Source organism: Erythrolamprus reginae, chromosome 1 (genome assembly GCF_031021105.1).
Source record: "Erythrolamprus reginae isolate rEryReg1 chromosome 1, rEryReg1.hap1, whole genome shotgun sequence".
Taxonomy (NCBI): domain Eukaryota; kingdom Metazoa; phylum Chordata; class Lepidosauria; order Squamata; family Dipsadidae; genus Erythrolamprus; species Erythrolamprus reginae.
Window position 1 is genome coordinate 247,839,420 of NC_091950.1, and position 16,796 is coordinate 247,856,215.

General features: G+C 37.3%; 1 protein-coding gene across 2 annotated transcripts in view; it reads right to left on the minus strand.

Moving 5' to 3' along the window:
- KLHL29 (kelch like family member 29) overlaps positions 1-16,796 on the minus strand; it is a 510,819-nt gene that overhangs the window by 56,881 nt on the left and 437,142 nt on the right. For both annotated transcript variants that reach the window (XM_070732799.1, XM_070732801.1), the window contains one exon: positions 3,197-3,395. In XM_070732799.1, the coding sequence (XP_070588900.1) occupies positions 3,197-3,395 (199 nt within the window). The remainder of the gene's footprint in view (positions 1-3,196; positions 3,396-16,796) is intronic.

Consider the following 16,796-nt stretch of genomic DNA (forward strand, 5'->3'; position numbering starts at 1 on the left):
AAACTCATCACCTGTTTAGAACTAATGTGATTATAATAAATAGTCTCAAGAGCATATTGTAGATATTGTGATTTTCACAAAGGATTGGAAAACTTTTAATGAATAGCTACACTAATTGGACTTTGACTTACAGAAATAATCACTCTTCTTATTCTTTGGAAATTACTTTTTCTTAATTAATAATTTTCTGAAAATAGTTTGCATTACCCCTACTATTTTTTTTCCTGTAAACAATAATTTCCAGAAATTGAAAAATTATCAGATACTTTTATAAATTGTTAGTCACCTCCAATTTACAAGAGTTAGAGAAAGGCTGTTCCTGAAAGTATTTCACATTTCTGATAAATTCTCTAATCATATAACATTTCTGCAAAAAATGCAGCCTGACACACAGTTTTATATACTAATAGCTTCTTGGCTTTTTGAATTTTTCTGCTGTCTTGAAGCACCTTTGAAAGGCAATTAGAATGCCTTCCACATGTAAATATGCCTAAATTTTACCTGAGATGTCATGCTATTTTTCAACAGAATTGGGTATGTTCAAATGTTTTTAACATTACTATCATAAAAGCAGATCAGAATCTCTTTATATTTCCTAGATAATAAATAAAATCTGGGGACTGAACCTGTTCACTGATTCAGTTATTCATTTACAGTATTGCTCATCTTTCTTTTCATATATGCTCATGTATATACAAGGATATAAAAGGAAATTTATAAAAAAAAATCACTCTCATATTACGTTTTTAAAAGTATCATTATAACTAAGAATGTCAAATAAGAGTTGTTTACCAAACAGAGGCAATTTAGTTATGACTTTCCACAGTCTGAAGAGGTCAATTTACATAAACTATTATATTTGGGACAAAAAAAGGACACTGCTCAGAATTGAAGACGAAGTAATTATCTAAAAAATGCCATCCCATTTTTTAAAAATCCTCCAGCTATACATCCATGCTAAACAATTTTTTTGCTTAAAGACCCTTACAAATACAAATGGTCCTTGCAGTTAGAACAGTACTGAAAAAAAGTGACTGATGACCAATCAAGGGCTACCAAAATTTTTACTACCACACTGTGGGCGTGGCTTATGCAGGATGCCCTGTATTTTCTTTCAACATCTTTCAGTGCAAATTGTGCGCTCTGGGGTGGCACTCCATTTTCGCTACCCCACTGCTTAACCCCCCCCTCCGGGCAGCAGCCTACCCCTGCTTATGACCGATTTTCACACTTATGACGGTTATAGCATGCCCATAGTCATGTGATCAAAAATTCAAACATGTAGCAACTGGCATGTATTTATGGCAGTTGCACTGCCCCGGAGTCATGTGATCACCCCATGTGACCTTCCAAGCACGTTTCTGACAAGTAAGATCAATGTGGGCAGTCCAAGGGCTACCTGTAGCCCCTTTCTGTCTCTTCAATACAAATAGCAAAAAAGGAAGAAAATAATCAGGATGGAAAGTGAGTGAAAGAACAGGATTGCTGGACCTGAAAGGGAAGGGGTTGATAAAGTAAGAGGAAAAGATCAACTGGATTGGTCAGAAGAACTGCCAGGGCTATAGATTTCAGTTGAGAAGAAGCCACTGCAATCCTTTCTATCTACCTTTGAAAAGTGTTTGGAAACTTCAGATCGTGCAGAACGCAGCCGCGAGGGCCGTCATGGGGCTTCCAAGATTCGCCCAAGTTTCTTCAACACTCCGTGGCTTGCATTGGCTGCCGATCAGTTTCCGGTCACAATTCAAAGTGTTGGTCATGACCTTTAAAGCCCTACATGGCATTGGACCAGATTACCTCCGGAACCGCCTGCTACCGCACGAATCCCAGCGACCGATAAGGTCCCACAGAATTGGACTTCTCCGGGTCCCGTCGACTAAACAATATCGTTGGGCGGGTCCCAGGGGAAGAGCCTTCTCTGTGGTGGCCCTGGCCCTCTGGAACCAACTTCCCCCGGAGATTAGAACTGCCCCCACCCTCCCTGTCTTTCGTAAACTACTCAAGACTCACTTATGCCGCCAGGCATGTGGGAGTTAAGATACTCCTTCCCCCTAGGCAATTACAAGTTATGCATGGTATGTTTGTGTGTATGTTTGGTTTTATAATAAGGGTTTTTAGTTGTTTTATTAATTGGATTGTTACATGCTGCTTTTATCATTGTTGTTAGCTGCCACGAGTCTATGGAGAGGGGCGGCATACAAATCCAATAAATGAATGAATGAATGAATGAATGAATAAATAAATAAATAAAATAAATAAATAAACACATAAACAAATAAACAAATAAATTAAATTAAAATAAAATGAAATAAAATGAAATAAAATGAAATAAAATGAAATGAAATAAAATGAAATGAAATAAAATAAAATAAAATCGCACAATGTGAGGACTATTTGGTGGAGGAGCCCTCGCCATTCATGGACTCCAATATACATTTTGCTATTTGGAGGAGTCTTCATTTTTACCAAGGCAGAAATAACTTCTCTCCTTCAACAGTCTGCTCCTTATTTTATGAAAAAGTCCTCGTTTCAAAGGAGCGAGTGAGATCCTCTGTAGACCTATCTAGAAGTCACATTAAGTTTAATGGCTTTTCTGCTTAATAAATCTGCTTGCAGCCAGCCAGGCATTTCATAAATGATACAAAAGGTGTGTGTGGTTGTGATACCTCAGGGTCATGCATAGATTTAGAGATGTTATTGTGAAAGCTTAAAAAAAATATTATTGTCATCATTAAATGGCAAAAAAAAAGAGATTACACTATTTTCTGGAAGGCAATCTAACGTATTCAAGGATAGCTCTAATTTGAAAAGTGTTTTGGGGGGAAAAAGTCAAGTCGGATTAAAGATATATAAACTATCTACATGCACAGAATTGTATCACCTGGCTGTGCTAAGCTGTCAAATAAATACAGCCAAACCATGACAGAAAGCCATCTGCTGGGGAATTAGCACCTGGTCTGGGATGATGAATGTTCTCTCCCCGGTCTCCCACTCTCAATACCTTTTGCCACGAGGAGAATCAGTGGGAAAAACCTGAAGGGCTGCAGGATGCCCAATGGCCCAGTTTGATATCTGACTGTATCTTGGACGCTTTACAGAAAAAGTGAGAGGAAGCCTTTTAATTGTGGTTCCTTACCTGCAGCCTGCAAATACCATTAGCCATCTCAGAGATACGATGTTTTCAAGGCGCCACCCTTACCTGCTGATAACCTGGGCCGGGTTCTTGGCGTTTGCATCTCCTGCCTGGCATGTGGCAACATGTGATAACGCTTTGCTTCGTTCACCAAATCCCGGCAGGCCTCTGAAGATTTTATCAATTCCTCATTGTCAACAACGTTTAGCAGATAACTGGGGTGGATGAAGGGCAGACGGACCACTGCCAGCAACTCAGCAGAATACTGTTAAAAAAAAAAAAGACATTGTGACTTCTTCATGCAACTAGCCTGCCCTATTTTCTTTTCTGGGTTTTTTTAGGAGGAGGGGATCTATTTGGGACTATGGGCCTATTTTCCTGATAATCTGTCTAGGCCAGTGTTTCTCAACCTTAGCCATTTGAAGATGTGTGGATTTCAACTCTCAGAATTCCCCAGCCAGCAACGCTATGTTTTCCAATCTCTGGGAGTTTATTTATTTATTTATTTATTGGATTTGTATGCCGCCCCTCTCCGGAGACTCGGAGCGGCTAACAGCAATAATAAAACAGTGTACAACAGTAATCTGATACTAAAAACGATTAAAAACCCATTAATATAAAAATCAGACATACATACATACCATGCATAGAATTGTAAAGGCCTAGGGGGAAAGAGGATCTCAATTCCCCCATGCCTGATGGCAGAGGGTATGTTTGTATGTGTGTTTGATTTTCTATATTAAGGGGTTTTAATTTGCTTTTAGTATTGGATTATTATTGTATATTGTCTATGATTGCTGTTAGCCGCCCCGAGTTTTCGAAGAGGGGCGGCATATAAATCCAATAAAACTTGAAACTTGAAACTTGAGAGGTGGGTTTTAAGTAGCTTACGAAAGGCAAGGAGGGTGGGGGCAATTCTAATCTCTGGGGGGAGTTGGTTCCAGAGGGCCGGGGCCGCCACGGAGAAGGCTCTTCCCCTGGGTCCCGCCAAGCGACATTGTTTAGTTGACGGGACCCGGAGAAGATCCACTGAAGTTGAAGTCCACACATCTTCAAACGGCCAAGACTGAGAAACACTGATCTAGGCTTTTCTCTTCTTGTGTTTCCTCTTCTCAAAAAAATAGTTATGGCCCTGATGAAGGTAAAACTTTCTTCGGGGGGGGAAGGGGGAAGGTAAGCTTTCTTAGTCACAGAATGGAAGAAATAATGTCAAAAGGTATCCACTTTTGTTTTGTAGCATGTAAACCAACATTTCAAACTTAAAATTGAAGGTGGAACCTATGCCAAATGTATATATCTTGAACAGAGGAGGCCTGCTGTGATTTTTGAAAGTTCTTCAGTTAACTTTGAAATGCAGGGCTGGCTGCTCTATTTCAAACGAACAGTTATCCTGATAGCATTTCAAATGTCAAAAAAGTTCTATGTTTATAGAACATCTAAAGTGAACGTAGTGAATAATAGCAGTAGTTGTGATAAAGCCATGGGCTTTTTTTCGCTGACAAAACAAATACGTTCTTTCAGGTTCTGCTAGAAGTCAAACTCAAGGAGCTAATAATCAACTCCATGTGGCATATCTCCATCCTTCTGCATCAATAAAACAAACTTTACGGTGCAAAGGATATTTAAATAGCAGAAAACATCTATCATCAGCCAAGGCTTAACAGAAACCAAAAGTGCAAGTGAGAGAAAAACGTATATTATAAAACAGAGAATTCATGCAATGATTTATTTTTTGCAACTGTTCATTTCTCCTAAATATCACAAACCGCCTCAGACCATAAAAAGCACAACAGGTGGAAAATAGGCACAACAAAAACAGATTTGTAAAAATGGGAAAAGGTAATTAACAATAGTCAAAGTGAAACACTGGAAAGGGAGATGAAAACATTATTTAAGAACTTCAAAGCACCTGAGATCTTCAGGCAACTGGGAGTATTGTTATCATTCCAAATACTGTACCTTTCTTACAGGAGTGAAATGCTACCAGTTCAGGCTGGCTCGCTGGAACTGGTAGTAACAAATGCCGCCGGTTTGCAGAACCAGAAGTAAAGATGCTTTTAATTAGCATCAATTAGCAAAGTTAATTGTCAAAGCTGATGAATCTTTTTTTTACTTTTTAAGGCATTTATTATTATTATTATTATTATTTAAATTATTTAATAACAATGTATTATTATTATAATTTATTATTTTACTACCAATTTGACCACAATGGTGACTCTGTGAGGTTCCTGTTTGTTGTACGGGCCCTTTTATGTGAGGCCCAGCTGCTTTTGCATTGTGTTTGAGCCAGTTGTATAGCTTTTGTGTTATTTTTGTGTAAAATTTGATAGTTGGTTGTTGACCGTGCATCCATCCAATCACATGACCACCGAGCCACATCTACAGAATTGGAAGGGAAAATTTTTAGATTTCGCCACTGCTTTCTTAGCTGACTTTTCAATCTTGGAGACACTATGTGTTATGGAGAATAAAGACAGCCAGCTAAGAATAGAAGAAAATGAGGACTTGGAAGGAGGGCAAATTATACTCCACTTAATGCTCTAAACACACCTAATTCTAACTTTCTAGAAAGTGGTTATCAATTCAGACCTATTAGAGACTAATGTTTGATATGTTAGTTATGAGCTGGACATCTCACCAGGACATCAATCACATATATTGAAAATGTTTTATTTGAAACGTTTTTTAGGACACTAAACTCTCTAGAGCTCTCACAATTTGATCAAAAGTGAAGTTTAAAAAAACCCTACTTGTATAATGGGCAGAGGGAAAATAGATGTGCCTTTATTAAAAAGAAAAAGAAAAACAACTACCAGAGATGAAATATTAGGGGACTCATAAGAGACCACTTTTCAATCTTTGGGAGAAAACTACCATCTGTCAGTTCTTACATTATTAAATTCCCTAAAAATTACATTTATTTAGGCTCTTATTTGTTTAACCAACAATCGAGCTATAAGAATAAAAAGACAGAGAGAGCTATAGAAAAAGCAAAGTTTTATTTGCTGTTTTACCAAATCAGCTGCAGTAACCATCTAAATGTAGAATTAATAAAAATGTTCATCTCTTCAGAGCAGGAAATATCACAGCAAAAACATTAAATTAATGTTCTGTATGTATGCATTAGATTGTTCTGAATTATCAATGAAGGCTGTGTTTGAATAATATTACATCTTTAGACAATACCTATCCTTCAAAGCTTTGACAATTGCAGTATTATTGCAAACATATCCAACTTATTTTGACTGGTTATCTAATTGGGAACATAGTATAAAACGATTAAAACATCAAACATCTGCCTATGAAAGCTTATGCCCTTGGCCCAGTTGTTAATGTTAATAACACGAATGTATATTATTAAAAAAACACCAGTGTTGTTACTGGCTTTATTTTCATGCTGTCTTTATTTGTTTCATATTTGTGTAGAATATTATAAAGCTGGTATCAAAATGCTAATGCTAATGGATATTGTTGAAGAAATGCTCCCATTTCTTCAAAAATGGGAGCATTTTCTAAAATGGCAATTTCTTCCTTTTTTTAAACAAAGTTTTATTGTTTTTCTCCACATTCATAACTTAATACATTCATAACTTAATTCATAACAAATTGCACATAGTTATACATTTATATTTAATAAAACAATCCTAATTTGCACCTTTTATACTTTTATTACCCGCCTGTTTCCCCCTTTATATCATATCACCCCTCTCCCTCTATCTCCTTCTTCTCCCTTCACCTTCTTTCTCCTTCTCTCCCACTTTCCTACTTCCCTCTTTTCCCCTTTCTTCTCTACTTCCTTTTTTCCATCTTAACTCTTCCTTGAGCGTATCTAGTCACATTCCATCTTATAGTTAACGGATAGGAAACTTATGTCCCTAAATCCATTTAATTATCGGTGCATCTCTTAAACTTGTTCTTCCCCCATAATCAGATAAACTGCCATGAGGCTAAAACACCAAGCTGCACTTTTATCTGTAGCACTAATTACAGCAGCCCCACCCAACCACAGGTGTCTTCATTTTCTCTTGTAATAATCCTTCAGTTGTTGTCTCCTATGCATCACTCTACGCATGCGTGGATGTGCCATTAATTCTTGTTCAGAATCCAGGGATGATACAGATGATTGATCTCCTCCTGGGCTGTCTGCCAAACTCCCCTCTTCCCTGTCACTCACACTTCCTTGGTCAGAGGAGGCTTCATCGGCAGATTCCATTGGGAGCAAAACAGGCCTGTGACATGTGGATGTTTCCCCCACATCCACCTGCACATTCCTTGGGGCAGGAGCTGGGCCAGAGCTAACCACAACAATAATCATCATAATAATAAATTTATTTATAGTGCCCTTTTAACAAAGGGCATAACAGCATGTTAACAATAGCACTTTTTAAAAGAGCCACCATATTTTTCCCACAATCCGGGTCCTCATTTTACCCACCTCGGAAGGATGGAACGCTGAGTCAACCTTGAGCCAGTGATGAGATTTGAACCGCTGACCTACAGATCTACAGTCAGCTTTAGTGGCCTGCAGTATTGCTCTCTACCCACTGCGCCATCCTGGCTCTATTATATTATACATTATATTTTCCTAGGTATATTAATTACCATCTTAATGCTGCTTCTTCAACTACCTAATTTTGTCACCTGGATTTACCACTTTCAGTTTTCTATTTTCCCTGATCAATGTTACTTATCTTCTATACCAGTAATGGGTTCCAGGTTATGCTATTTGGTGCGCCGTCCCAGTAAGGAAATCTGGGATGTGCATGCAGCTGCTCATCCCCCACGTGCTCCCGCGCACCCGTGAGATGCCGCTTCTGCGCATACACAGCAAGTGAAAGCTCAAGTGAGGATGATCACGTGAGTGAGATTTCAGCAATTTTCACCGATGTTTTGCTTCTGCACATGCGCGGAAGCAAAAATATTTGCGAAAAAAGCCAAAATCTCACAGAAACCAAATCTCGTGCTGACGGGCGCACACCTGCCCACCGGGCGCATATCCTCGGAGGGCACACTGGTAGTACCAAAGACGAGCAGTCCTTCACTGTTCTATACATATCATTTTCTAACCAATCATAAAGTTTCCTCCATACATTATAGGAATCAGAGTCTTCCTTATCTTGTCAATCTATTCTTTTCCACACAATCCAATATTTTTTTTAAATTACCTCCCTTTTAGGAGGGGCTTTTGTTGTTTTCCATTTTTTGTGTAAAATGCAATTCTAGCTGCTCTAATTATATGAATAACTAAATATGTATTTTCTTTATTGAATTTCTCTGGTAATATACCCAACAGGGATATATATCTCTGGTTTCAACTCTCTACATCGTTTCAATATTTTTCCTATCCATATTTGAATACACTTTGGCTTTAGCACATGTCCCCCACATATGATAAAAAGAACCTGGCATTTGCTGACATTTCCAACATTTCATAGATTTGTCTTTAAACATTTTAGCTATCCTTTCCGGTGACATGTGCCATCAATAAAATATTTTATAGAAGTTTTGTTTATATGCTGTCACCACTGTAAGTTTATAATTTCTTTCCCAAAGCTGTTGTCATTTATCCAGTTTCATAGTATGATCAATGATTCCTTGCCCATTTAATCATCATTTCCTTCACTTGTTCTTGCTCTAAATCGATATATAATAAATAATAATACAATTTTTAATTAGTCTTTCATCTGTTCATCTAATTCTGTCTTAACTTTAACTGAGTAACTCAAGTAATTCTGCGAACTACATGGTCTGACTGGAACCCAGGCAATCAGTGTTTGACAGCTCCCTTTTATATTCAGCTGCCAATCATGGGCCTTCCTCTACATTACAACTTTTAACTGCTTGAACCATTAGGGTGAAGCCTTCCTCTTTCTCTGACCATTAAGCCACTGGGGACTTCTACCTGATTGTTTTTAGTCAGCATCAATTCACCTTGATCCACAAGGTCGTCTACTCCTATCATTAACAAGTTAACTGCTTGTTTAATGACAGTTCAAAATTATGATGGCCTCAGGAAAAAAATTGATTTATGATCCATCCTTAAAGTTAGGACTGTTGTACTACCTCCACGGCTACCTGATTCCAATTTTTGGTGCTTGGCAGCCTACTTGCATTTATTACAACTCTAATGTCTTGTGGTCATGTCATCACAATTTGTGATTTACCTAGCTGGTGTCTGATAAGCAAGATCAATTTGGGAATCCAGATTCACTTAATGGCTCATGTTTTGGTAAAAACTGATTATTAAATTGGGTCTGGTCACATTTATTTATTATTTATTTATTAATTGGACTTACATGCTGCCCCTCTCCGTGGTGACTCACTGTACAACTGTACTGATTTATGATGGAAATTCCAATCCCAACTGCGGTTGTAAGTCGAAGAACACTTGATATCATACATGTACCTTTATTGAAACCTATCAAATCAGATGCTTACCAAATTACCGGTTCCCACTTAATTTATTTTGTAATTCAAGATTTGGAATGTGCAGGGATCCTTCAGTGTTCAAATCTTATCCAGAAAAGTGAGTTATACACCAACTGTGCTAAGAACAACCAAGTGAGGAATTCTGAACACTTTTCAATTATGGCTTTGGAACAACAGTTTGTATGAATTTAGCTTCTGTTTATTACCTACCCCACACTGTTGCTAATTTCAGAGTTATTTAAAGTGACAACCAATATTTTTTCGTATGGGAACGAGAATTGTTGTGTGTGTGTAACTGTTGGTAGTTCACTTCAAAGTCTTTAGCCCTTTCCCTCAGTAGGGTTTTTTTTAAAAAAAAAAAGATATTAAAAACAGGGAATAGACCAGACATTTACAGGATTATTTAAGAATGTTTCATCAGAGAAGAAAAAAAAGTTCTCTATAAACTTTTGGATTTATCCTTTGAGACCACAAACCTGCTACTAGGTACCATAGTCCTTCAAATTAGAAGAAGATGAGAGATCAAAGAAAATCAATGGGGTCAAAACTATCCATCTTCCAGCAAAGGTAGGTTTAGTCACAAACTCTATCTTATAATAGACCAATATTGAGTTAGATAATAGGTCAATCGAAAATGATTTGGGAAAGGTACTTTGGAATGGGCAAGAGTGCTGGCATAGCTCTACTTTAAAACTGTAGGATTTTTTCATGTTTCCACGCAAGAAGATGTGACTGTTCTATCAAGTGAGTCTTTAAAATAACTACATCTATAACATGATTCCTTTAATCAGTCACATCTACTTTTTCATGCCACAGTTTTGAAGGATTGCAGTTCCTCTCCTGCCCATCTGGAAACACTTCTTACGAATTGTTATTTTTGAAGCATTTTCAAATCTGTTTCCTCAAGAAACACTGGTGCTACTTGACCACAGCTTACCTGACCATTTGGGCAATAAGAGATGAGAGACACACCTTGTTTCCTTAAATTTCGTAGTTTTAGTAATGGTTTTATTAAAAGCAATACCTTTCCTCCAATTTCTTCCAGACTAGATGGAACAGTAATCATCACTAGTCAATCCATATTGTACAAAACTCACAAAGAAGTTCCCCTTCTCTCTTGATATCTAAACAATGATGGTGTTGCTAGGGAAAACCTAGTAAACTACCAATACCAAATGCAGTAATGTTTAATTAAATTATAATTTAAAAAATACTATTGTCTTCTCATTTTAACAACTGCTCACTATGAAAGGGAATCAAAACAGGTTGCCCTGCCTCAACAACAAAAAACTGATATTCTTTTAACCATTCTCTCTGATGCTGTTTATAATGCCAATTAATCATTACTAGCATCGAGTGATGTAGAATCTCATTAAAACTGCACCAAGATCTTTGAGAATATGTGTTTGTTTGCACACATATACATGAAAACAAGCATACAGAACTAATCTCCTGCTTCTAAAAAATGAGAAGAACTTTGTTTAAAACAATATTATGTATTATACTGTAACTCTTTTAAATTTTCATATGAGTTCATTAATTTTGATACCGATTCTAGTAATCAAGGCAATCTATAAGATAATTATGTTCAATTGTGATATCTTTTTACTTTTGTCAACTGATATTGTGATAATTACCTTTGTTATTCATTTTCTTTTTTCGGATATTAGGAATAAATAGAAAAACATAGAAGTCTGACGGCAGAAAAAGACCTCATGGTCCATCTAGTCTGCCCTTATACTATTTCCTGTATTTTATCTTACAATGGATATATGTTTATCCCAGGCATGTTTAAATTCAGTTACTGTGGATTTACCAACCACGTCTGCTGTGGTGATCCCTGCAGCCTGGAACAGCTCATTGGTGGTATTCCAGGAGGCTGATCCATCCGCCCATAAACTGCTTGTGCGGAATCAATCTGCGATAACATGCTAAAGCTAACCAGGCTGTTTGCTGCAGATATGTTAAGGAGTGTGCAGAACCTTTAAGTTATCAAGGACATGCACAAAGGAAAATGTGGGATTCCAGAAGATATTCAGGAGATATGAATAATTATTCAGTCGTACAATAGATACATTAAAGTCTATAAAATAGTGTTTACTTTAGAAATAGCAGTCAAGTTAAACAATTGATATCTCTCAATAAAACAATAATAATTCAAGATATGATACCCAAATGAATACCAATGGATGCTGGTAGGCAGAGGCAGAATTCCCCCCCCACCTGTTTTCCTCCCTGAAAACTAATGTGCGTCTTATACTCCAGAATGTTTTATACCTGTATCCCATATATTATCTTGCCAGAACTTGAAAAAAGACCATGCATTGTGTGCTGCTTAAGCAGAAAGAGGAATATTTTGGCCCATACACAAACTCTGTTACCATGCTTATCCTGTTCAGAGTGCACTAAGCGTATAATCAAATCTAGTGAAACGTCAGAAAAGAATTAGGCTTATGCAAAGAATAACAAGGTAAAGGAAATTGGAGGTTATGATCCTTCGGAGATTATGATCTGATAACATATATTTGTACAGTGGTATGCGATTTAGCCAATAGCAATAACTCTTCCGAATTTTTGTCATCTTTCACAAGAAGCCCAACTCCTAGTCAATATAGGATCCTCAATCCAATAAGTAGGTACATCATTCCTTAAAAATGGCAGCCCAACTCCTTCCTGCTCTACCCTAGAACAACCTTATCATTAACATTCTTATTTAAAGTTCTAGTGCTCCTTTTCATTTTATATAACAGTTCTTTAGATATTTGATTACTATTCTAATAATGCAATACTCTCAAGGTATGGGGGAAATGTGAGATACTGAATAGCATTGGTTCTAAACTGCAGTAGAGTTCTTCTTTATTATAGGAGACAATTCAATTCAGACATGACACATAATACTAAGGGTAAATGCACAGGGACAAGCACCAAGCACCTCCCACAATAGGGACATCATGCTACTATTGTCACCTGTGATGAGTGTATTACTTAGCCTCATATTCATCTTGAAACCAATAAGGTTATTTTTACACGAGCTGCTATCCAAGCTCAACACTCCTTTCTTAATTTTCTATCTTTGGTTTATTTTTAAGTAAATGCAGAGCTGTACTTTTATCATTGCTGAATATCACCTTACAGGTGTTAGTCAAAAATGCCAGTCTGTCAGGATATTTTTGAACTTGATTCTATTTTCATATCACATCTACAGACTGGAGAAGCATCCTCTGTGATTTCATTCAAGTCAATTATAAAAACCATTTCTTGCAACTGTCTAAAATGAAGCAAAGCCATTGACGAACACTTGTTGGGGATAATTGTTTAATCAACAATGTGTTCGTTCATAGTCCCACTTTTGTGAAGGGGGAAAAAAAGATTCGACTTTCTTAGGGTGCCTATAGAGCAGTGATTCCCAACTTTGGCAACTTGAAGATATCTGGACTTCAACTCCCAGAATTCCCCAGCCAGCATTCGCTGGCTGAGGAATTCTGGGAGTTGAAGTCCAAATATCTTCAAGTTGCCAAGGTTGGGAAACACTGCTCTAGAGAACTGCCCGAGGAGTGGCATGTGGACCTAGTTCTTCCAAATTGTATGCACTTTCCATTATATAGTCCTCATTTTCAAATCCTTAATGTGTAGTCAAAACAGAAAGCATGCAGTTAATTCTACCATTGTTTTATTTTTCTTTAAACTGAGCTCATAAGCAACCACATAACTGTACAAGATGAGCAAAACCTCATTTGTAATAGAAAGACTACAACTCAATTTTTTGGGGGTAAAAAGGTTGGCGTTTTATAATCTGTCTGTGAACTTCGAAACGACTTTGGCCAAAGCCGTGTTTAGTTTCACTTCGCTACTTAGTTGCCACTCATTTGGGCAGAGATGGCCCAAATGAGATGCTGCCAGTTTTGATTTGTTCGCCTGAACTAGCTGTTACAATTCTGTGGAGTTTGGAGAACTGACAAATCGGACCACCAGCTGGCTCTGCTACTGATTTTTGGGTCAAAATCAGCCCAAAAATGGCCTGAAAACAGCCCAAAAAACAGACCATTTGGGGGGTGAAAAATGGCTGAAAAAATGCAAAATCCTCACTTCTACCCCATGCCACAGCAACCACAATTCCCACATTAACCTGCCTTCCAGCTCCAATTAGCCGATTCGATAAACTACGCAAAAAATTAACAACCAGTTTGGCTGAATTGGTGCAAACTGGCAGAAACCCACCACTGATTTTTATCCCTTTTAATTAAAACACTAGGTTGAGAAAAAATTGAGAATAGAGCCAGTTTATTGTAGTAGTTCAGACACCAGGCTAGAAACCAGGAGAGATGAGTTCTAGTCCTGTTTGAAGCTCAAAGCCAGATAGCACTTTGACCTAGTCACCCTCTCTGAGCCCTAGAGAGTAGGCAAGCTCTTCCTAACAACATTTCTTGGGGATTTCTGAATATTGGAGCCTATTGACTGGGAAAGAATGTGCATCTACAACAGTACCAAATCAAAGTCTTTATAAATATCAAATGCTAATAGAGTTACTCAAACTTTAGTAAAATTGAAATGATGAATAAATTCAAAATTCTCTTAATTGAGACTGATTTTTAGGGTAGGAGGAATGAAAGTAGCCTAAATTAGAGTAAGAAATCTAGAAAAAATATTTTAAGTTTTTTGACAAAATAATAAAAATAGTTTGCCCTTTTAGTTAAGACAAGATATTCTATGTAGTGCTGAAAGTTTTTTTTAATGTTACTGAACAGTAACTATAGCTGTACTTTTTCATGTTTATGGGATTATTACTCTGCCTCAAGCAATATTAAGAAGTTTTAAGAAATGTAGAAATATGATTTTATAAAACTTGCCCTGAAATCTATCCTGACCTTGCGTTTTACCATTCTTCAATTCTGCAATAACTTTTGTAATTTGTCCCTCGAGTCCTTTTGCGATGATGTTTGTGAGCATAATTTTGCTTTGGTATCAGAGGAAATATGAATCATGGTGACTTATAATGCTCCAGGAAGATAAACCATACAACAACCTATTCTCTTTAACTGTGCAACTATACTCTTTAAATTGTTGTGAATCCTTCTAATCTGTCACATTATGTCATCATATTCTGATGAGCTGTCAGTACAAGTAGCAATTTTATCTCTGCTTGACTTCCTTTGTCTACTTTACTATTTTGACCTGCCAGGAGATCCTATTCATCTTGTTGACACAAAGAGTCTTTGCAGTTTGCAATCTCTCAGAACTTCAGGTGAAGTTTCTTCAGGATCTCTGATGCTCCCATGTAATCGGATGCAAGGAAGAGTCTGCCTTTCATATTAATTAGGACTTTGAATGGGAAAACCTCATTAATACATTTGTTTTGCATAATTAGTGAAAGCCTTCACCTTCTGTTGAAGTAACCAAATTAAAAGTTTGAAAGAGTGGTTTATGAAACCCTGTTAAAATGAATTAATTAAATTGAAATAGTGAATGTACACAGGATTATCTGCACAGACTCCCTTTTAGAAGCTATTTTCTTGACACTTGGTATTTATTTTATTTATTTATTAATCAAATTCGTATGCCGCCCCTCTCCGCAGACTCGGAGGTATCCTCCTTGAGTATCATTTTCTGAGACAGTACTATACATTTTTGATACACAAGAACAGTGTTCCCTCTAATTTTTTGGGGGTGTGGGCGGAATAGTATAGTGTCTGAGCGGCAGTCCCTTCGGGACTGGGCAGCACAGAAATAAAAAATAGATAGGTAGGTAGTTAGGTAGGTAGGTAGGTAGATAGACAGACAGACAGACAAACAAATAAATAAAAAACCCACCCTGTTTTGCCTCAGAGAATTTCAAAATAAAATACTGTACTATGTGTCTATAACAGTGAGCTCATAATAGGGCAACTCTATCAATATCAAAATGCCACTTAAATAGTTGAGCTAGTTTCAAACTAGATTTCGATTTTCTTTCTCTCTTCCTTACTCCCATTCTTTTTCTTTTTCTTTTCCTTCCTCTCTTTTTTCTATCTGTTTCTCTCTCTTCCTCTCTTCCACTCTCTCTCCTTATTAAACAAATTTTAATGCAATGGGGGAATATTTAAATAATGAATTAAAGGGGAGGGATAAAATGGCAGGAGTGAGCACCCAGTGGACTGTATTAAAAAAGGCCATCTTAAAAGCCACAAGACTTTATGTAAAGCAAGTAACTAAAGGTAAAAGGAAGAAGAAACCGCTATGGTTTAGCAATGATGTAAGGGCTATAGTCAATGAAAAAAAGGCTGCCTATAGGAGGTATAAAGAGTCTGGAAGTATAGCTGATGGAGAGGTGTATAAAATGAGACAGAAGGAGGCAAAACAGATAATATATGCTGCTAAAGCCTCAAAAGAGGAAGAAATAGCAAAATCTGTAAAGAAGGGGGATAAAACCTTCTTCAGATATATTAGTGATAGGAAGAAGAAAAACTGCAGCATCACAAAGCTCAGTACCGGGAATAATACATGCATTGATGGGAATAAGGAGATCGCTGACTATTTCAATAGCTACTTCTGTTCAGTTTTCTCAAAAGACACCTTACAAAATAATACTATAGAGGGATATAGCATTGCTTCCAGCTGTACGGATTCAGCTCCAGTGATCTTAGAAGCCGATGTCTTAGAAGAACTTGAAAGATTAAAGATAAATAAGGCAATGGGTCCAGATGGCATCCACCCCAGAGTTCTTAAAGAACTCAGATCTGTCATTGCTACCCCCCTGACTGATTTGTTTAACCAATCCCTGTTAACAGGAGATGTTCCTGAGGATTGGAGAATGGCCAGTGTTGTGCCTATCCACAAGAAGGGCAGTAGAGAAGAAGCTGGTAACTACAGGCCAGTTAGCTTGACATCAGTTGTAGTTAAAATGATGGAGACTCTCCTCAAAAAGAGGATAAATCAGCATCTAAAAAACAATAACTTATTGGACCCAAATCAGCATGGCTTTACTGAAGGCAAATCGTGTCAGACTAATTTCACTGAGTTCTTTGACTATGTCACAAAGGTGTTGGATCAAGGTGGTGCCGTGGATATTGCCTATCTGGACTTCAGCAAAGCCTTTGATACGGTTCCACATAAAGAGCTGATAGATAAATTAGTGAAGATTGGACTTAATCCCTGGATAGTTCAGTGGATTTCAAGCTGGCTGAAGCATAGACATCAGAGAGTTATTGTTAATGGGAGTATTCTGAGCAGAGACAGGTTACAAGCGGTGTGCCACAAG